The sequence below is a fragment of the Nicotiana sylvestris genome, chromosome 6 (genome assembly GCF_000393655.2).
Source record: "Nicotiana sylvestris chromosome 6, ASM39365v2, whole genome shotgun sequence".
In the NCBI taxonomy this organism is placed as follows: domain Eukaryota; kingdom Viridiplantae; phylum Streptophyta; class Magnoliopsida; order Solanales; family Solanaceae; genus Nicotiana; species Nicotiana sylvestris.
Window position 1 is genome coordinate 147,306,631 of NC_091062.1, and position 23,745 is coordinate 147,330,375.

A 23,745-nucleotide genomic window follows, 5' to 3' on the forward strand; every position below is an offset into this window, starting at 1 on the left:
TCATAATTTTACTTAAACATTAGGTCAAATGTTTCTAATCTTTTCTCATAATTTACAAGGAATTACGGGGTGATCTACCCACCAAATTAAAGATCTATGAGTCTAGTTTCCAACGCATTAAACCGTTCATCGATACGATCTCGGAGTAGAGAGATATTCGCGTTTTCGCGAGACTGCGCCAAGCACCTCTCTATGGGGCCCACTAAGTCGGTTTAAGATATTTGGACCTATATAGGATGACTACAACCCGTTTTAAGTCATTTATTTTCACTATTTTCAGACCTTAGAACTCTAGGAACATCCTCTCAAGGTTCTCTCAAGATTCAAGACCCAAAAAAAGGGCAAACAACACAAATCAAGTGTCGGGAATTCCGTGGCGCTAGTAAGTCTCTTGTTCTTCTTGTTGTTGCTCATTTTTGTGTCGTTTCAGCTCGTGTGGGAGGTTGTTTTAAAGGGTTTATGTTCTGTAAATACTCCCTCATGTTCTTAATATCAATCCTAGGTGATTTCAAGCCTTCTAAAGTGATTCTAGTGCCGAAAAACACTAATTGATCGCTAGTTTCGCTTTTTGTTGTTGTGGCAGCATTGGAGGGATATTTCATGGAAATTTAAGGTCAAATTGGAGTTGTTCTTTCTGTATAAAGGTAAGGAACCTCTTACTCTATATGTATTTAAGATTATCCAAGTTGCAGCTAAGCCATTGAAGCTAGAACTTGTGAAATATATATCGAAAGGCTTGGAAGTAATGTTATTGTTTTGTGGACTGTTTTGCGTTGTTGTTGGGCTGCGTATTTTACTACTATCTTGTGGAGTTTTGGAGGAGTAAGGGTGTGGAGAAACACCATATATATGTAGGGTTATGGGCTGATAGTTATTCGTAACATTTCCAGGTTGTTTGACACGACTACGGTGGTCGTCGTATGTATGGAGTGATTAGGCTATGTGTGGACTATTTTGGGAGGCTCAATATGTTTATTATTGATGTTGTTTGGGCTGTTTGGTGACTGTTTTGAATGGTGTGAGGTCATATATATAGGGGAGGTGATGTCCGTTTCATCGTAAAATAGGTTGTGGTCGATACATAATAGTTATGACGCTTAAATGATAACGATAGTATCGTTTCTCTTATTGTAGACTAAGGAGTTTTGACAATTGCATAGCTTGAGATTGGGGCAGTATATACAAGGTATGTGAGGCTATCCCTTTCCTTCTTTTGCACGACTCCGATTGTACATAATGTAATGAACGAGCTTCCAAGATACTCTACTCTTAGAAGCTAGCAGTACTTACATTGTTTTCCCTCTTATGGAACGATTGATGTTAATGTTACTTCTCTTATTCTTATGTTATCAATGTTGTTCGTACTTCCTAAATATTATAAGGTTCATAGTGAAGAGTTAGTCCTAATAACGTGTATAGAGGATACCGACCTTACGTCACTCCGAAAGGTTTAGAATGTGATTCCATGAGTCGAGCATGCATTATATATATGTATCTATTTTACTCTACCGAGCCACGCTATAGTTGGCCGGGTACGGCACCTATTGTGCAACCACTGATCAGTTGGGTTTTACCGAGCTCCACGTGGCCGGGTACGATTCTACCGAGCCTATTATGGCCGGGTACGATATGATGATGATGATGCCCACAGAGGCGAATGCTTTAAAGGTTTATGTATTTATACATATGTATCATGCATTTCATGTAAGTAGCCCTCAGAGGTACTAAGATGTTACAGGTTGTATATTCTCTATCCTTGCTTACATTACTGATCGCATTTATGGTTCCTTGCCTTACATACTCAGTACTTTATTCGTACTGACGTCCTTTTATTTGTGGACGCTGCATGTCGTGCTGCAGGTCCTGATAGACAGGCAGGTGCAGCTCCCCCACCACAGTAGACTGTCCAGTTCAGCGGTGATTGGCGAGATCCCTTCTCCGGACTTGCCTTGGTCTTGGTATGCAATTTTTGTTATAGACATTATGGGTATGTCGGGGCCCTGTTCCGGCTATGTTGCAACACTTATGTTCTTTTAGAGGCTCATAGATAGGTGTCGGCTCATGTATAGTTTGGTATGCCTTGTCGGCTAGTTTTTGTTGTATAGTCTTTCATAGTAGCGTGGTAGCTCATACCTTATATGTAGTTTCTTGATTGTCTGGTCATCCCCTGCTATGTATGTTCATGTCGTCATATTTTATTGCTGGTTGTCCATGATCTAGGTCTACCATTTATATTGATCTCTTTAGCCTTAAAAGATAATAATGAAGGTTAGATGAAATGTACGTTGGTGCTCGGCAAGTGTGGTCGGGTGCTAGTCATGGCCCTTCAGTTTGGGTCGTGACAGAAGGGTACCTTGACAAATATGATTTTGAATCATATCCAACTTGTGAATCTTGTCTCAAAGGAAAAATGACCAAATCTCCATTTACTGGAAGTGGAGAAAGAGCTTCTGAATTATTGGGACTAATTCATACAGATGTTTGTGGGCCCATGAAAATTCAAGCTAGAGGTGGATATTCTTACTTCATCACCTTCACTGATGATATGTCAAGATATGGATTTGTGTATCTTATGAAACACAAGTCTGAATCTTTTGAAATGTTCAAAAGGTTCCGTAGTGAAGTTGAGAAGCAGACTGGTAAAAGTATCAAAGTACTAAGGTCTGATAGAGGTGGAGAATATCTTAGTGAAGATTTTACCAGATATCCTCAAAGAGAATGGGATTCTCTCACAGTGGACACCTCCAGGAACACCACAACACAATGGTGTGTCTGAAAGGAGAAATCGAACCTTATTAGATATGGTGAGATCTATGATGGGGTTCACTGATCTTCCAATAAATTTATGGGGATATGCTTTGGAAGCAACAACATACTTACTTAATAAAGTTCCCACTAAGTCAGTCTCTGCAACACCATATGAGATATGGAAAGGATGTAAGTTTAACCATAAATATATTAAAGTTTGGGGTTGTCCAGCTTATGTTAAGAGACTACAGTCTGATAAAATTAACTCAAGATCTGATAAGTGTAGGTTCATTGGGTATCCCAAGGAAACAATGGGATATTATTTCTATCACTCTTCTAACCATAAAGTGTTTGTGGCCAGAGGAGCAATCTTTTTGGAAAGGGAATTTCTTTTAGAAGGAAATTATAATGGAGAAATAGAACTTTATGAAGATCAAGAAACTAATGAATCAACACAAAATAAAGATCATGAGAACCAAGTTGAAGAACCTTTATTGGATGTTTTGAAGTTGCCAAGGAAGTTGCTATCTTCAACGGTTGAAGTTCAAGAACTAAATAAAGTTCAAGAACAGGTTAATGAACCAGTTCCAAACCAAATTGAACAACAACCAAATCCAACACAAGGTGAACAAGTTGTACAAGTACCTCTTAGAAGGTCTACACGATAATGCCATATACCAACTAGATTAAATTTATTGGTACAAGATGATGTATCAAATGAGGTTGATCATAATGATGATGACCCTAAGACCTATGAAGAGGCTATACAAAGTTCCGATTATGAGAAGTGGCAAAAGGCCATGGAATCCGAAATGGAATCCATGAAGGAAAATAAAGTATGAACTTTAGTTGAACCTTCAAAGGATATAAAACTTATTGGTTGTAAATGGGTTTTTAAGAAAATGATTGGAGCAGACGGAAAGGTGGAGACCTACAAAGCCCGTCTTGTTGCCAAGGGATATCGTCAGAAAGAAGGAGTTGACTATGACGAGACTTTCTCTCCCGTGGCAATGCTCAAATCTATTCGGATTTTGCTTGCTATAGAAGCATACTATGATTATGAAATATGGCAAATGGATGTGAAAACAGCTTTCCTTAATGGTGAGATAGAAGAGGATGTGTACATGACACAACCTGAAGGTTTCACATCTTCGTCTAATCATAATAAAATTTGCAAGCTACAAAGATCCATTTATGGACTAAAGCAAGCTTCTCGAAGTTGGAATATTTGCTTTTACAAGACAATTGAAAAGTTCAATTTTGTTAGATGCGAAGAAGAACCTTGTGTGTGCAAAAAGGTTAGTGGGAGCACAATTATATTCTTAGTGTTGTATGTTAATAATATATTGCTCATAGGGAATGACATACCGGCATTGCAAAGTACCAAGATTTGACTATCTGAACAGTTCTCCATGAAAGACTTGGGAGAAGCAGCTTATATATTAGGAATAAAGATCTATAGAGATAGATCTAGGAAGCTGCTTGGACTTTCCCAGTCTTTGTACATTGATACCATCTTAAAGAGGTATAACATGGATAATTCCAAAAGAGGCTATCTACCGATAGGCACTGAAATTTCTATCAGTAGGGAGGATTGTCCTAAAACACTTGAATAGAGAGAACGCATGAGTAGGATCTCATACGCTAGTGCAGTGGGAGCTATCATGTATACCATAACATGTACACGTCCTGATGTGGCTTATGCACTTGGAGTGACTAGCCGATATCAGGCAAATCCTGGTGAGGAACATTGGAAGGTGGTGAAGACCATTCTTAAGTACTTAAGAAGGACTAAAGACCAATTCCTCATCTATGGGGATTCTGAGTTGAAACTTGAAGGTTATACTGATGCAAGTTTCTCTTCAGATAGAGATGATAGCAAATCTATTTCTAGTTATGTATTCACCTTAAATGGTGGTGCAGTGAGTTGGAAAAGTTCCAAACAAGCTACAGTAGCTCATTCAGTGACTAAAGCAGAATATATAGCAGCTAGTGAAGTTGCTAAGAAAGCTGTATGGATGAAAAAGTTCTTAACTGAACTTGGTGTGGTTCCTTCAATAGAAGGTACAATTTCATTGTTGTGTGACAACACTGGAGCCATTGCTCAAGCAAAAGAACCAAAATCACACCAAAAATCCAAACACGTTCTGCCAAGGGATCACTTGATAAGAGAAATCATTGAACGTGGAGACGTCTAGATTCAAAAGGTTGATGGAAAGGAATGCTCCATACCCACTCACTAAAGCTCATGGTACAAAGGAGTTTGACAAGCACAAGTGAAAATTGGGAATGAAGTATAAGAGCAATTGGCTCTAGTGCAAGTTGGAGATTGTTAGGGATATAGTAGATATGCCCTAGATCCAATCTCATATTTGATGATTTGAACATATTTTTGTGAATGTTATTTGATATAAAAATATGTGGCATTTGATATTCTTTTATATATCATAGTTATTATTAATTATTTGATTAATTTGATAAGGTCCTTGATTAAATTTTGAGATTTGTCATCGTGATAGAGATCATGATAATGAGAGCAAAGTCTCTTACAATTTAATCTAAATTTGTTCTTGATCGTAGGATTATTAATTTGGACATTAGTAATCCGGTTAGATCAATATTTATGTGATCGTCTTTATTGGATAAAGATTAGTTGATCTCATTAACTAAATCACATAGATAGATGATGTATATAGAGATATGATCATTGAACCGACTCATTGGATAATTCCTAATTGTTAGAATTACCATGAACTGTCAATAGGATATTCTCTTGAAGAATATGATGTAAGAGTTTCCTTTGACCTGAGATCGTCATAGTAATTGACAAGTTATTTATTGTGATTTGATACCAGACACCTATAGCCCCAGGGCGATAGTTGAAAGGATATTGGGTACGATTAAATATTTGTAGAATTCGTGATTGATCAAAATGGAATCTGTCAACTCTTGGTAATGAGTTTAAGCTCCATGTTGTCATGAATTATAAATGACCAAACTAAGACCTTGGCCAGGGCAATTGAATGAAAGAAAAAATGAGTTTCTTGGGTCATTCAATAGTCGATTATATCTGACATGAACACATAGTTGGTCGCTTATTAGGATTTGACAGTTGAACCATATCCTAGGGTGATCCAGAGCTATAAGGACAGGAGGAATTACTACATTATTCTTCTACTGGTTCGTGAGAGTAAATTGTATACTTCATTCTATCCGGTCGTTAAGGAGTGTTGCTAGACGCCACCCTTGATTAGTATATTGATGTGATCAATTTACTACCGGTTTAGTATTGAACCTATGAGGTCGCACACTAACGAGTGTTCTGATCTTTGCTAAAGGATTAGTTACTTTATTATTTGTTAATTAAATTAAAGAATTTAATTAGTTAAATAAATTTAAATTATTAGTCCAAATAAAATATTATTATATTCTTTGCTAGCACAGAGGATATAATTAATATTGTGAAGAAATTGAAGTTTTCTATTTGGAGTAGAAAATTAAATTATCTCTTGGTTGAAATATATATGTGATATATATAATTAATATTAATTAATTTACCAATTTGGAATTGGATAGGAAAAGTCCATAAAAGGACGTTTGAATTGAATCCAACCAACTCCAACATTAAGTTGGATTGGTTCGGCAGTCACGTTTAGTTAAAACGTGATTTCCGAATTTCCATACAATTCGATTGTGATTTATTTTGGAATAAATTTTTACCCTAAATAAATTATTACCTCAATCAAATAGGAAAAGGGTTTATAGGTGATGCTATATAAAGGGTGATGGAACAAAAATTTGTACAATTTTTTTTTCTTGAGAAGAAAATCCACTTTGTGAAAGTGAGAGTGCAATACAAAGCCAAGAGAGAAAATACAATTGCAAGAAAAGTGTTTCTTGTTTTTCTAACATTGAGTTGAGATTTTTGTGAAAAATTTCAACACAATATTTCGTTCAATTTGTTCGCAGGTTTCATTGATCAAAGAGTTGATAGCAAGGATCAGTCTCGGTGTGGATACGCATAGAGTCTTCGCACTATCGAAGAAATTTTGAAACGAGACTCTCTTCACCAGGTACGTCTTAGATCTGATCTATTGACATGTAAATAAATTTTAAACATAAAAAGATCTGCCTAGGATTATTATTGTTTTCCGCTGCGTGTTACGAATACATATACGCAATCTTTCACTATTCTCGGATCATATAATGTTTAGGGAAGGGGACTGTATGTCTGGGGACAAATAATGGCAAAATTAATAATGGAAGTGAACCAACCTTCAATCTCTTTTTAACCGTTAACTCTTTGCCTACGTACGAAAATCCCTTGTTACCAATTAAGTGGTTTTTCTTTCATAAATGGATAACTTTAATCTTTCGACAAGTTATAAGCGGCTTGATATTTTTATTTGCCATTAGACTGCGATTTCGATTTTTTCTTTTTTTAAATCTTTCATCCGAGAGCTACTGAAGGGTCTGGCATATGCAGCAATCGTTTGTTAGAAAGATCCATGAAAGCCCATATATTCCACCTATACCTTCCTACTAAGCTAACTAGGGATCGTTTGATTTGAAGATATAAGTTATGCTGTAATGATATTATTTTTTAGGAAATCTTACATAGATGTCCCAAATAAGTTTCAACTTACCAATTTTTGGTCATTAATCATAGACTTACCAAAACTAGCCAAGCATATATAACAATTGAAAACCCAAATAAATAAGGTTCTTTCTCTTCAAAAATCACACGCAAAAATCGTCTTCCATATTTTTAATCGTGATCAGCAACACTGATGCAAGACGTAAAGAAAATTTCATGGATGAGATAGCAAACAAGGTGATGATATATATATATATATATATATAAAGAAAGCAAAAATTTAACATTTTTTGGCTACAAATCGCTACTTGGCTAATATTGATAATATTTGGCTAATATTAGTAATATTTAATGAATTGGCCAATTTTTGTAATGAGCTACTTATAAATGGACATAGCTGGTAGTTCCCTTATTTCTTATTAACTGTTTAGTATAGTGTCTAATCCAGGGATTGTCAATTTTAATGCTTTATCCTAGAATAACATATCATGAGATTACTATTCCACTCTACTATTTTCTTTATCCCATGATTAGTAACCAAATAAGGGATAAAGCGGTACAACAACAACAACAACAACGACCTAGTAAAATCCCACTAGGGAATCTGGGGAGGATAGCATGTACGCAGACTTACCCCTACCCCGAGGGAGTAGAAAGGCTGATTCCAAAAGACTCTCGGCTCAAGAAGACGAAAAGAGAAAAAAGATAATATATCAGTAACATCAACAGAAACCAAAGGAATAATACAGCATCATAAAAATCAGAAAATAGATGAAAAACAATAGCAATAAATAGTAAATAGACCCGGCACTATGAAAAACGAAAGAGTAGTGAGAACACAACATAAACAACTAGCAGTCTAAGACAAAAATCCTTTCAAACTAGCCTCACATAGTTACGAAGTAGAAATAGGCGCAACTACCTCCTACCCTACAACCCTAATACTCGACCTCCCAACTTCCTATCAAGGGCCATATCCTCGAAAATCTGAAGACACGTCATGTCGTGCCTGATTACTCTCTCTAATACTTCTTAGGCCGCCCTCTACCTCTTCTCGTGGCTTCCAAAGCCAGTTGCTCACACATCCTCATCAGTGCAACTGGGTTTCTCCTCTGTACGTGCCCGAACCATCTGAGTCTCGCCTCCGCATGTTGACATCAATGGGAGCCCACCTTCTCCCGAATATGATCATGACAATTCTTATCCATCATACCAAACGACCCCTTAGTGATGTTTTTTAACTTCTCTTTAGTGTGTTATATTTTGTCTATTCAAAATGTTTCCGAAGACAGAGAAGAGCAGTAGGGAGTGGCAAAAGCAATGCAAAAGTACTTTATTTACAATAGAGAGAAACTTCCTCCTACTACTTGCAAGAAACTAGAGTAGATGATAGAAATAGGCGAAATGGCTTCCTGGCCACTTAAACTTGTCGGGTTTTTTAAAGCCACTACATAAACTTTCTATTTTCTCATTTGAACACTCGAACTTGTTTTTTCCATAACTAATAAACACATCTGATAAGAGAGCGTGTATTACACATACACATACGTGTCCATCCAGTCAGCAAATGACCATTGGATGTCTTACACGTCAAGGGCGCGAAAACCCTAACCCTGGTCCCCTCTTTAATGCAAGCCTTTTGAATGAGCCTGATTTGATAAATCTGTGTGTTAGGAAAGATCTAAAGATTTGTTCACCTTGTGGGGTGAGTTGTTCTGAAGGATTCGTCCCTTCTAGTTCTTGTACTGAAAATGCAGATAGGGTATGTACTCCTTGCTCTCTTTGCCAGAATAGCTTTTGTTCGGATGTTTACGAACTCATGCCTCACGAAACGCTTCACGACCACCTCCATGGCGGTCTTTCTCGTTTGAGCTGGAACCTTAGGCTGAAGATTGCGATGCAGGCTGCAAAGGGGCTCGAGTACCTTCACAAGGAAGTTTCTCCTCCTATTGTGCACCGTGATGTGAAGAGTTCGAACATTCTCTTAGACGCTGATTGGGGAGCTCGTATTACAGATTTTGGATTGCTTACACCTAATGAGAAGAATCTTAACGGAGATGTGACAACTGATGTCTATAACTTTGGGATCGTGCTGCTAGAGATTCTTAGTGGAAGAAAAGCTTATGACCGGTATTGCATACCTCCAAGTATTATTATTTGTTAATCTTGTTCTGATCGAGCTTCGTTTGGTCCAAGTGATACAAAACTTAGCTTCAACTCTACAATGATAAAATATACAACTTTCCACCATTTTCACGGTCTGAAAAAATAAAAATAAAAATAGAAAATGGAGCTTCAGATTTTTAAAAATGGAGGAAGGGGGTATTTTAGAAGGAATAAATAAGAACACAATTAAACACAACCCATTTTGTACTGTTGGGCATTCGGAAGGGGGGTTTTCATGCTCCTGTGCGTCGTGTTCCTCACGCGGGCTGTTGATTAGGACTAACTGACGGCACATGGGCATGGTCAATGGTCAAATGTGTTTATTAGTTATGGAAAAAATAAGTTCGAGTGTTCAAATGGGAAAGTTATAAGTTTATGTATCGGCTTTTAAAACCCCGTCAAGTTTAAGTGGCCAGGAAACCAATTCGCCATAGAAATATCACTATACTTTATACCTTTCCAGGTACTGCTCGACAGACAGTGTAGCATCGAATAAGATGACAACAGACCTATTTACTTCTTCCCGTCCTCTTTGTTTTCGTTGGTCACATTATCTTCAAGAGAAACTCTCTGGCTGTATTTAAGATTCCGTTTTTAGTAGCTCTTCAAAAATTTAATTCAGATAGCAGCTCAAGCATTTAACAGAGGAAAATTTGCCGTAACTTTGCTGTTTATCCACCTTTTATGTTGAGAGACGGAGTGTGTGTGTTTTGGGGGTTTGCGTGGGGGAAGAGTCCATCAAGGATAGCAGAGTAATAATTCCAGGATCAACTTTCAATAGAAATGAATTCCACTCGCACATATGATCATTTTTACTGGTACGAGTCGAGCCCATTTAGACACCTTCCCAACATCGCACATGCCATTGACACCAAAATATGTTACAATTTCAATTTGCTTGTGGAAAATTGTTTTATAAGCTCAGCATATTCCAAAAAGAAACTACTAATTCAGAGCACATCCTTTTCGGCATATATTTTGAAATTTCAGAACCACCAAGGCACCGTTTAATTCCATAACCTATATTATCCTGTAATCATCCTTCCAGCTAAGCACAGAGTAACTCTCACATGAAAAGATTTAGGCCAACTCCAACATGTCCCAGGATGCACAAGCTCAACCACAATTACACAAGATATTCACGAACAGATAAAGAAAGTGCAAAGGTTCTCACAAAACTATAATTCATTTAACTGTTAAGAAATCAAGAAAAGGCTCGAGTGTGCTAGGAAATCAGGAGAGAACTTGAACATATGGCTTGATGAGTGATAGTGTGCTAGGAAATCAGGAGAGAACTTGAACATATGGCTTGTGAGCATCACTCATCAAGCCCTCTCCTAAATTGAGCATTTGAAAAGAAAAGTCTAAGACACGAACGTCATAACAAATAACTAAAAATAGATATTTATCGGCTGACCACTGCAATTTCAAACTCAACTCTTTCATAATCTGTGGCCTTCATCAAAATTCTAGTAAAAGAAGGCACTAAATAACCTGACATCCCATATTACTTCAGAGGAATGAACCTGGATGAGTGAGTAGCACCAATACCGGGTCTCCCGTGCTTGACAGGCTTGTATGAGATTGAGAACTCAGCCAGATAGTGACCAATCATCTCAGGCTTGACCTCAATCTGATTGAACGTCTTTCCATTGTAGATTCCAATGACACTTCCAATCATCTCAGGAACAATAATCATGTTCCTCAGATGAGTCTTGACAGGCTCTGGCTTCTCCCCTGGTGGCGCCTCACGTTTCTGCATTAAAATGCTCAAATGAAAAGGTGAACTAGCATACCAAACAAAGATAAGCAATACCAAATTATACATACATATGGAACTCATACAACACTGAAGACTGAAAAGACATAAAGAAAGGAATAAAATAAACAAGGAAACTTTTACAATAACTACAACACAAGGAGAAAGAAAATAGGGTGTGTTCACTCACTTAAACAGCAACTTCGAGAAACGATGTAGATATCAATTCCTCTAGAAACGAACAAAAGCGTGGTAGACAAACGGGTAGAATCACACATAAAATTGCCCTGGGGCCTGGACTACCAACAGAGATTTGGTTCAGGACAAGCAAAAACCTGAGGTGATTCTTATTCTACCCTCTGATGCTACCAGTATGTAATTCATTGGAAACAAAATTATGCCTCAGCCAGTAAAACTCAAAGAGAAGAGTGAGCCCAAAGAAGCAACTTATTAAAGGTTCTGTCGCTCAAATTTAAATACCAATGGTTAACAATAATGAAAATGCAACCAAAAAGCAGATAACAAAATCAATTTTTTTCCTCAATCATGTCATAATCAGTCAAGAAGAGCTTTTCTCACGAAAAAATGGGATAACTTGTTTTCTCAATCCAACCTTAGTCTATACAAGCTAACCACCATGTACGTCAAAGACTTATCAGGATTCAGACTACAAGAACCAAGTAAAACTCTTTGCTATGAAAGTCTAGACAAGCTAACCACCATGTACGTCAAAGACAGATCATGATTCAAACCAAAAGAACCAAGTAAAACTCTTTTCTATGCTTAAAGCAACATTTGTTCATATGCTTCAAACCTTCTTTGAGTCCCGTTTTGGGGGTTTACACTAATGACGTTTGACTACAACAACAACAACTACCCAGTAGAATCCCACTACTCCCACTACTGAGGTCTGGGGAAGGTAGAATGACGTTTGACTATTGCAGCCAAATACCATATACGAACTTTTCAAAGTTCTTTTGTCCATATATTATCGGCTATTTATTAATTTTAGTACCTACAATATCATAAACATTTTGTGATTATCCTTGAATTTATGTGCAAAAGGTGCCAAATCATTCACTCACTAATAACATCAGCCAGAAGAATGTAATTTTCTTACTGTTAGAGATAAGAAAAGAGAACGATAATTTTACAGCCCAACAAGAATTATAAACACTCCATTACTTGCACCTTATTGTTTCAACAAAAGTGTTGAAGAATCTGGTAAAGATACTAAATGTGCTGTGGACTAGAAACTGGCTAGAGTAGGAAAATGGGTTGTTAGCATAACAGGATGATTATATGTTACTCCGTGTGAAATCAAAGTTATGTACACTGCAGGACCCAACTTAATTTAGTTTATAGAGATGAGTTTTGGGTGATAAAATTTCCCATAGAGAAATCCAAGTCAACAACAAAAATTAAGTTCAGAAAACTAGAGAAACAGGAAAAAAAATCAAAACACTAGAGACAAAAGGAGAAAACAATATGCAGGAAGCCAGGAACCATCCAATAACAAGTAGACAATAAGTAATCTTCTCATCCTGGGATGTGCATCTATCATATCATATAAGTGCTTTGAAGTGCAAAAGCAACTATCCAAGAGACCACCTTGGCTATCATATATCATCAAAAGTAAGGTGCACGTATGTACCATTGATAAACTATCTTATGCTTCATCAGCTATCACTGAAAAGGCTATACAGCAACTACTCAAGCAGTAACACCCAAAGTCATATATTAGTTGGTAAAATGGACACTGAGAGAAAATTTAAGGGCACACCGCACAAGCAACTGAAAAAGGACTAATAATTAACATGCATACCGCCTTGCGTAGCTTCTTGATCAACGCCATTGGCTTCCTCTTCAAACCTCTCTGGAACCTACAACAAATGGGCCCACTTCTTATTAAGGGCCACTAACAAACCTAATGAAGCTATCAATAGAATTGTACTTCGTCATCCTAATTTGCTTGGCATTTGTTCGACTAAAAACGGAGTTTAAAAAAAAATCGGCACATGAACTAAATATTTATAGTATTACGTATAAGACCCTTGTATCATCCAGTGAGGCATAAAATTAAGTGAATGTTCAAATTAATAAGTTTGTCTCGATGCTTAACCAAAAAAAGGGAACAATGAGCAACAAATTGGGTTGAAGAATATACAGTATATAAATACCTTCTGCGAGGACGAGCATTAAAGAGCTTAACGAGCTCGTTAGTGGACATGTCAAGCAAAGCATCGAGATCAACCCCTCTGTAACTGAACTTCTTGAACGTCCTCTTCTTTGGCTGTCCTGCCGTCACATCGGCTTCAACATCCGCCTATAAAACAAACTGTAAGAACACCGAGAACATGCAAAAAGCATCTGCGTGTACGCACAAACAGCTAAAATGTGAACGCTTTGCAATGACGATGGTACGAAGAAAGATACCATGGTTGTGGAGATGGAATTGGCAACCTAGCAACGAAACAGATCGAGTACAGTAGGGGCTAGGGTTTTCTGGGGAGATTGGAATACATATCACAAGAGGCTGAGATGTTGGCGCCAAATGGGCCTTTTGATGCATCTGCTGGGTAAGTGAGTATAAGCGTTCTTAGGCCGGCCCAATGTTACGGTCCAGTATTATTGAAGTGTCTAAGGGGATTTTTTACATAAATAGCCGGTCGAATTCATTGTTTACTTTTTCTAGCCGATATACCTACACTATATACTGATTATACATAATTATATAAATATCACACATGAATATATATAATATATATAATATATATATATATATATATATATATATATATATATATATATATATAAAGAGCAAAGGTCTCTAACAAAAAGGACACAAAAATTTTCAACAATCAAAAGTCAAAAATCGACCAAAGGCAACTAGTCGATAATTTAGAAATGGTAAAATTAGGCCAAAATAAGTTCAATGAACGTTAGTGACTACATCATATATCATTAAGGATAAATAAATCTTTCTACATGTTAAAAGCGTCATACAATGCAAAGTACACATTACTCGGTAGTATACCTTTAATGCAAAGTATACATTAAAGGTTTCAAAGTATTAAAATTGGACCTCACTCGGTAGATTTAATCAAGGTATACAAGATGACTTCACTGGTTTTAAAAACGTTAGGCATTGGGTGGGTAGGATTTAGGTTAATTCTTCTTAAAAAGGTTAGGAACTCCTACAAATTTCACCGAGTGTTCCTTTAGAGGCAACTTTAATTTATTTTTTTTAAAAACCCGGTGAAGTCAGCTTGTATACCTTGATTAATTCTATCGAGTGAGGTCCAGTTTTAATACTTTAAAACTTTTAATGTATACTTTGCATTGTATGACATGTAGAAAGATTTATTTATCTTTAATGATATACGATGTAGTCGCTAACCTTCATTGAATTTGTTTTGGCCTAATTTTACCATTTCTAAATTACAGACTAGCTGCCTTTGGTCGATCTTTGACTTTTGATTGTTTAAAATTTCTGTCCCTTTTGTTAGAGACCTTTGCTTTACATTTTGTCATCAAGCAATTGCTTTACATGTTGAAAATGCAATTGAATCAGCTCTTGATGCAATAGAATAGGAGTTCTTGGTGTAAGCGTAACCGTAGTTGACTAAATATCCGCCGTGGTTGAATCACAAGGAAGAAAGATGGTAGCGTAGGGTAGAATAGATTCGACGCTATGCCACAAGGTTATCCGAGTTCACAGGTGTCGTTGCTTATCCCTTTATCCCTTTCTTCAACATGGTTGATTCAAGTATCAATAGTAACTAAATAAATTGGGTACATGTTTAGTTTTATGATGCATTAATTACAGCCTAAAATATCTTAATAACATAAACCTTTCCTTGAAATGGTGTTCTTATATTTTAATTTGGAATGAAATTATTACATTATGATTTTGGTTTTCGTGTCGTTTAGAAGCTACAGTTGATTCTTTATCATTACCGATTCATTCTAAAGTTTCCAAAGATAATTGTTAAAGTGTATATTGATATTAATCTAAATTAGGCAGTTGGTCTAAAGATCTAATATGCTATGTGATTCTTTATTCTAGTCTTTTCAATAAGAACTTTAATTCATCGATTTAAAGATAATGTTGAATTTGTAGCTCTTAACTTGCTAATTATTTATGTAATATTTTATTATAATAGTGTCACAAAGAACAGGCTAAAAGCCAAAGTCTCATTCCCATGTTCTCTGCCTTCTCTCTAGCCAATAGAGAGAAAAATTTCCGATGTGAACAACAACAAGAACCCAAATCAATTACCACCAAATGACTGACGAGACAACAATGATGGACATGACACAATCATCATCGCTGACAACTGAAGAAGCAGATCTGCTCCAACGCATTACACAAAAGTCAAGAACGAAAGAAAGCAAACTAGACCCCAAGGTAAGATTCAAAGATAGAGTAATTGAAAATCAAATCTTTGAGTCTATGGAGTTTGACTGTGACATGTTTACCAATGTGTCACTAGAAGATGAAAATGATATCCCCACAAATCATCCGAATTTTATGCCCATCTCCTCAGCTAAAAAACAAAGACTTTACAAACCTTGGACTCAAGTACTAATTATCTATCTAATAGGTAAACGAATGGGTTATACCCTTCTAGGCACAGAAACACAAAAACTTTGGAATACAACAGAGCCCCTATATCTCATAGACCTTGGCAATGATTTTTACCTTATAATATTTTCGTCGAAAAGTCTGTACATCATAGTCCTGGATAATGGACCATGGTTCATTGGATCCCAGTTTCTCTCAATTAGGAAATGGACACCGAAATTTAATCCCAACAATGTCCAAATTACCTTTTCCACCATATAGGTGCGCCTACAAGAATTACTTATAGAATACTATGATCTGAATATACTTCAAAAAATTGAAAACACAATCGGTAAGATTCTCAAAATTGACAGTTGTACGGCACACATAACACAGGGAAGGTATGCTAGACTCTGTATTTTAGCATCATTGAGCAAACCTTTACCTATAAATGTTATGATTGGCAAGCATCTATAGGAAATACACTATGAGGACACAAACCCACTTTGCACAACCTGTGGATGCTTAGGTCACAATCACTGTCAATGTTTACAAAGTAAGTCTACCTAACAGACGGAGCAAAAAGCATCAGAAGAGCAATCAACCCAAGGTCAGTGAAAAACAATCACATACACAAACAAGAGGTACGCTATTAACAAAGCCTCAAAGTTAAATGTAGATGGAAAACAAATACACAGGGGGGAAATACCTACTGAAAATTTCGAAGAATGTGGGAAAGAAAAAGAAAAAAGGAAAATTAGAATAAAGGAAGGAAAAAAAATAAAAAGATAAAAAAAAAAGACAATTATTATATCCGGAAGTGATGTTACTGCTCATACCAACATTACGTTGGGAACAAGAAATGTGATTGACTTTAGCCCCAAGAAAGAGGTAACTGGAAATAACCCTTCAACTACCAAAGGAGCATTTACAGGTACATAACAAAACAGATTTGCAATCTTGAATGATAACGGATGGGAACTTCAAACAAAAATTCAAATATAATTCAACCCAATCCAAAACATAATCAAAATTATCAGCTTTGCACATACAATTCCAGTTCACATCAAATAACTCCACAATACCCACAGAGCAAAAGCTTCCTAAGACCAGAACCATACATAAAAAAAATACTTGAACACAAAGCAGCTACAAAAACTACCTTTTTACGGGCCTCACACAATATCAACCCAAAAGAACAGGGCCCAAAACCCCATTCGTCCAATCTGTTCCTTCTTTTGGCCAATACACAGAAAATCACTCACATCGCATTTAATGCACTGACAACTACTACCCGTCTGTCTACCCCTACACCTGCCAATACCACTCATTCCTCCTTTATCACCCCTAATCCAACCCCTATGGCACAAAAATCAGACCTCACATCACCCTCCCTCCATTATAACCCCTCTAAACAACTGCCCATCTGAAATGTCTCCTACACCCAACCAACTATCCCACTCCCCACAAATCACCACCATAGCTAGATATGTCGAGACACTACCAAAATTACCACCGGAACCACTACTGTAGCTGCTACCAGAACCACCATTATGAACGCCACCGCAGGAAATAAGACTACCAACCACAGACACAAATAACAAACTACTATTTCCAAATGACGATTATCCCAGTCCCAATAGTCATCAACAATCAAATCTACTACAACCAGATGAGCAGCTACAAGTGCGGGCTAATAAATTAGCAGTGGGCTACGCGAACCATATTCCACAGGATCCCACCAACCACCACACACATGCAAACCAGGAACCGGCGACTCCCACCCAACAACAGGCGACCCTGATCTTGGAGACAACATAAGAAATAATCCAGACGAGCAAGGCCTCTACACCAACGAACATGCAACAACGACACTATAGTCACTCTACACCCAAGAGATAGCTACCATGGACCTTATTCAATAGCTAGGCAACCACAACACACGCCAACAATAAGAGTTCCCAATTTCTCCACATAATCAGGAGGAGATTTCATCCCCACAGGCCAATTGGTTGCTTTTCACGACCCTAAAATTGACCCGGTCGTGATGGTGCCTATCGTGAAACTAGGCCAGCCGACATAAACCCAAAACCAACCAGAAGATCATAAGAAGTCATTTAAAACCATTAATTAACTAAAATCCCATAAATGTAAGTTTAAACAAGTAGTGCGAAAATATAACACAAGTCCGACATCGGGGTGTCACCAGTCATGAGCAACTACAACTCGTTTAGGAACAAGAAAGGACAACATAGTCCGAAAATAAAATACTAACACAATCTGAAAAAGATATGAATGGGAAACATTGGGCTGAGAACGCCAAACAACTACCTAGTCAACTCCAAAGGCCTGCTGGAAGGTTGATCAACACTCACTAGCACGTCCCGAGACTCTTGGATCTGCACACATGGTGCAGGGAGTCAACTCAGTAAGTAACAAAAGTAAATAAAGACTGCACAGTAAGAAAACACATAATCCACATCATAGCACCACAGTGAGTACAATATGTTTCCAAAATAGTACAAAAATTAGTTATGTCGTAAAAACAAACTTCAGTTTCAGTAAAACTTTTTTTTAAAACAAACTTCTTTCAATAGTTTCAAACGAGTGATAAAACAGTGAGTAAAATGACAGAAACGTAAACAGCCTCTCGTGCAAAAATATGTACAATAAATCGCCTCTCGGACATAATATCAACAGAACCAGCCCCTCGAGCTATCTCACAATCACTCATAATCAGCCCATCGGGCATAACATGAATCAAGAACAGCCCCTCAGGCTACATCACATCACTCACACTGGGTACCCGCGCTCACTGGGGGTGTTCAGACTCCGGAGGGGCTCCTACAACCCAAGCGCTATAACAAGCCATCTCGTGGCATAATCAATCAGGCCCTCGACCTCACATAACAACAAGCCACCTCGTGGCATAAATCAATCAGGCCCTCGGCCTCACAACATCATGAATCAGTAACAACCTGCTGCGGCGTGTAGCTCGATCCCATAATATCCTCACAACACAGGCCCTCGGCCTCACTCAGTCAGAAACCTCTCAAGCCACTCGGGCAACAGTAAAACAAGAAACTCAGCCCAAAATCTATCTATAATTAAAAAGAGAGGAAGAAGCAACCTTATTAAGCCAAGTGGCATCATCATAATAAGCCACTTGGCACTTTAGGACAATACCCCAAAAAAATAGGAGCTACAATTTAACTTTGTTTTGGAGAAATTTCAGAACTTTTTATTTTTTTAAAAATTAAACCTTTTAATCAACAATATTATTTAAAAATCTTTTACCTTCCACTTGCCCTAAATTATCTCTGCAAAATTATGATAGTCAGAGTCTACTCAACTATCTAAACCACGATTGACACTCACGATTGAAATCATACTAGGTAACAACCGCTCACAACTGCAGCTTTATATTTCTTCCATTGATACACGCACTTCAATTCTAATCTTCCTACTGCTATCAAGATTTTAAGAAAAAATACGGTTTATGCAAAAATGGCTACTCACATTGATTTCATCAAAGATGTAATAATTTCAAAGATGCAATGGAAGTTGAAAGTTCGAGTTGTCCGTCTGTGGAAAGTACCAGATTGTTTTAGTCTAGACACTACATTCTCGATTGAATTGGCTCTACAAGATGAAAAGGTATTAAAAATAAGTTATTTCCTTACTCATTCGTTTTGCTCTCTATTTCTTAAGTTGCAAATTTAAATTTGGTGCTTTATGTGTTTGAGTTAGTAATTAGTGATTCTAAAATTTGTTTTGCTTATTTGTTATAGCTTAATATTATTTATGCTGGAATTCCTAGATGATACAAACTTAACATAATCAATCAAGGGTTATATAGAATCTATACTACCAACAGAGACAATTCTTACAATATGTCCACAATATTTATACTTAACTGCTCGATATTCCTCTTAATGTTCAAAAATATATATGTTTATCAAATGAAAACCACTAGACGAGTTTATCCATATTGTGCTGATTTGTTATACCTTTTCTGTTTTTTAATATTATGAAGTTGGAAATCGAGTTTCTCCATGTTGTGCCTCACATGTTATAGCATTTTTATTTTTTAATGTGATGAAGTTGGAAATCTGAAGTTTTTGCTTTGTTTCTTTGATTATTTAATTCTCTACTATTGAAAAGTAATTTTACTACAATTTAGTATTAGTATAATTTCAAGTATTCAAGTATAGTAATATAAATTTGAAAAGTTAATTTGGAATTATTGTATTACTAAGTCCTTCAAACGCTTTCTCTTATTTAATAAATTTGAAAAGTTAATCTGGAATTATTGTATTACTAAGTCCTTCAAACACTTTCTGTTATTTAATGTAATTTCTTTGTAGGGCGATCGGATACATGCTTCTATTGGCAAGTCAATTTTGCATCTTTTCAAAACACAAATTATCGAGCTTGAATTATATCATATGACGAACTTTATCGTTTGTCATAATAAGGAGAAGTTCAACACCACAAAACATAGGTTGAGGCTGACGTTTACTCAACGGATAATAGTGGTTGAAACAACTGATCCACTTTTCCCAATGAATATCTTTGATTTGCGACCATATGATCAATTGAAAAATAAGGTTGATATGAACGAGGCTGAATTATTTGGTAAAAATAACTTTTACCTTAAATTTCTAAATATGAACTTTTCTACTATTTATTTTAACAATTTCTTTTTCTTTAGATGTCATCTGAGAAATCGTCGGTTTCAATGAGGTACACACGCAAAATCAAGGTGGAATTTCTAGGAGTTTATGGATATTGAACTAGACGATGATGAGTAAGAATAAACATTCATCTACTAATTAAGGATGGATTTGATAATTACATATGCTAAAATTATATTTTTATTTCTATTTGACAGGAGGAAAAAGTTGTCTACTATATTCTGGGGTGGGTTTGTTGATGAAATTGTACCTCACCTGCTAAGTTCCAACAACCAGCCTATTATTGTTGTTATGCAGCTCATAAAAGCCCATAAATTTCAAGGTAAAATACAATTGCTCAATTTGACATTACTGTGCGAAAGTTATTCATTATATCTTACACATACGTTGTTTTGTAGATTCATATTCTATGCGCAATACTTGGAATGCATCAAAGCTGTGGATTAATCCAAATTTTCCTCAATCTGATGAATTTAAAACACGGTTCAATATATATATATTGATTTATTTATATAAAATTTCACTGTATATATAACTTCACTGCTTCAATACTCAAATCAATTTTTTCAAGTATACATCTAACTGTTTTAGTCATTCATAAATGTAGATTACTTTCTGTTCGGGATAATTACTCTGAGATGCTGACTCAAACTATCTCTCAACAAAGTTACTCTGTCTCGGATGAGTTGGAGAAGGGCATTGTTCAAGTTAAAACAATTGGCCAATTAGTGGAGTTGTGACGACCCGGCTGGTCGTCTTAAGAATTTATGCCCCGATCCTCCATTAACTGCTTTCGCAAGTTTATTTCTGCTATTTAGATTTGCCGGGATATTCGGTTTTGAGTTTCGGAGAGTTTTGGGACACTTAGTCCCTAAATGAGAGCTTAAGTGTTGGAATGTTGACCGTAGTCAGAACAGTGTGAAGACAACCCAGGAATGGAAATCTGATGGTTCCGTTAGCTCCGTTGGGTGATTTTGGGCTTAGGGGCGTGTTCAGATTGTATTTTGGAGGTCCGTAGCTAATTTAGACTTGAAATGCCGAAAGTTGAATTTTTGAAGTTTCCCGTTCGATAGTGAGATTTTGATCCGAGGGTCAGAATGGAATTCCGGAAGTTGGAGTAGCTTGTAGTGTTTAATGTAACGTGTGTGCAAACTTTTAGGTCATTCAGACGAGTTTTGATAGACTTTTTGATCGAAAGCGTATTTTAGAGTTTTTGAAATTCTTAGGCTTGAATCCGATGAAAAATAGGAGTTTTGATGTTGTTTTGAGTGTTCCGAAGGTTGGAGCAGTTTGAATGAAGTTATGGGATATGTTGATAGGTTTGGTTGAGGTCCCGGGGGCCTCAGGTGAGTTTCAAATGCTCAACGGACCATTTTTGGACTTGGAAAAGCATCAGATTTTTGCTGGTATATGTTGCAGACTTTCCTTCATCGTGATCGCGTGGGGAGGAGCGCGATCACGAAGGCTTAGGCGAGGCAGAGGGAATTTTGTTCTTTGCGTTCCTATTTCATTTTACTTGTAATTTAAACTTGTTGTTAGCTTAGAAAAAACATGTCTAATTGACTTAACTGTTTAGTTGCTTAACTGTCTTAATTGAATTATGTGAAGTATGTTAGGTTCGAATTACCTGTTTACTTAGTACGAAATTGAGCTTAATTGAGTATTCTTGTGTTGTTGCTGTGTGTTTCACTTTGGGACTACAGGACGGCATCCCGGGAGATCCCTTGTACGTATTTATGATTTGAACTGAGGTGCAGGATACTGAGAGATCCCTGGCACGTATATTAAGGATACCAAGAGATCCCTAGCACATATTAAGGATACCGAGAGATCATCGGGATACCAAGAGATCCCTAGCACATATTGAGGATACTGATGGATCCTCGGGATACCCAGAGATCCCTAGCATATATTGATGTCACGACCCGAATTTCCCACCTCGGGAGTCGTGATGGCGCCTACGAATGTAAGCTAGGCAAGCCAATTATTGAACCACCTACCTTTTTACCAATTTATTCTCTTTAACAATTAAGAAGAAATAACATTTAAACAACGGATTATAACATAAGCGAAAGAAAATAATAAGCCATCTGAACATGAATATCTATTACAACTGTTTGAGTCTCGACTACCCAGAACTGGTGTCGTAGTTTCATAGACGGTCTAAGAATACTACAAATAAAGGTCTGAAAGAATTAATTACAACTATGTTTTTGGAAATACATGTAAGAAACAGAAAAATGGATAGAAGGAGACGCCAAGGCCTGCTGATGCCTACAGGACTACCTCGGGTCGCCTGATGATCAAGAATCAGCAATCTCACTGCGGTCCGAAGTCCACAACACTGGGGTCTGCACAAAAGAGTGCAGAGTGTAGTATCAGCACAACCAAACCCATGTGTTGGTAAGTGCCTAGCCTAACCTTGGCGAAGTAGTGACGAGGCTAGGACCAGACTACCAAATAAACTTGTGTAGTTCAATTATATATAGCGAAAAAGAAATACAGAAATAAACAAGTAAAGTTGGGAGGGGGAAACATGCTTCGGGGAATAGCAGGTAAAACGGAATATCAAGAGAATTATTAAGGTATCAAAACCACGCACTAACAAGAAAAAGGGAACAAAGACAGATTTCACTTCCTTTTCATATCTCCTGGCATGCATGCCACCCGCTCCCATTTCACCTGTCTTGTGGTAGGTGTACCACCCACTCCCATTTTATTATATCTTGTGGTAGGCGTACCACCCGTTCCCATTTTATTATATCTTTGTTGCGGCGTGCAACCCGATCCACATATAATATTGTTACGACGTGCAACCCGATCCATATATAATGTTGTTACGACGTGCAACCCGATCCATTTATAATGTTGTTGCGACGTGCAACCCGATCCATACATAACGTTGTTGCGGCATGCAACCCGATCCATATATAATATTGTTGCGGTGTGCAACCCGATCCATATATAATATTATTGCGGTGTGCAACCCGATCCATATATAACATTTACAATTATAACGAGAGTCCCGACAAGAGATCATAAGGTCTACACTGTCCCGGCAAGGGATTCGACAGCATAAGAAACCACGTCCCGGCCAGGGAGAAATAGCTATAACCAAACTTGATACCACACCTAACTACCTCAGCTATAACCAAACTCGTTACCACATCTAACCACCTCAGCTATAACCAAACTCGTTACAACATCTAAC

At 37.0% G+C, this 23,745-nt stretch overlaps 1 protein-coding gene across 1 annotated transcript; it reads right to left on the minus strand.

Annotated features, from left to right (window-relative positions):
* Positions 1 to 10,678: 10,678 nt before the first annotated feature.
* On the minus strand, positions 10,679 to 13,819 carry LOC104221089 (small ribosomal subunit protein uS19). Its single transcript, XM_009772071.2, has 4 exons — positions 13,707 to 13,819; positions 13,451 to 13,596; positions 13,096 to 13,153; positions 10,679 to 11,267 (listed from the first exon to the last, which is right to left on the minus strand). The coding sequence occupies exons 1-4, from the start codon at positions 13,707 to 13,709 to the stop codon at positions 11,019 to 11,021; spliced, it is 456 nt and encodes a 151-aa protein (XP_009770373.1). The 5' UTR covers positions 13,710 to 13,819; the 3' UTR covers positions 10,679 to 11,018.
* Positions 13,820 to 23,745: the final 9,926 nt, after the last annotated feature.

Excerpts from the sequence above, each read along its gene's own strand:
- LOC104221089 (XM_009772071.2), bottom strand. Across the intron at positions 13,154-13,450 it reads AATGCTCGTCCTCGCAGAAG|GTTCCAGAGAGGTTTGAAGA; the intron begins GTATTTATATAC and ends CATTTGTTGTAG. Across the intron at positions 11,268-13,095 it reads TCAAGAAGCTACGCAAGGCG|AAACGTGAGGCGCCACCAGG; the intron begins GTATGCATGTTA and ends ATTTTAATGCAG.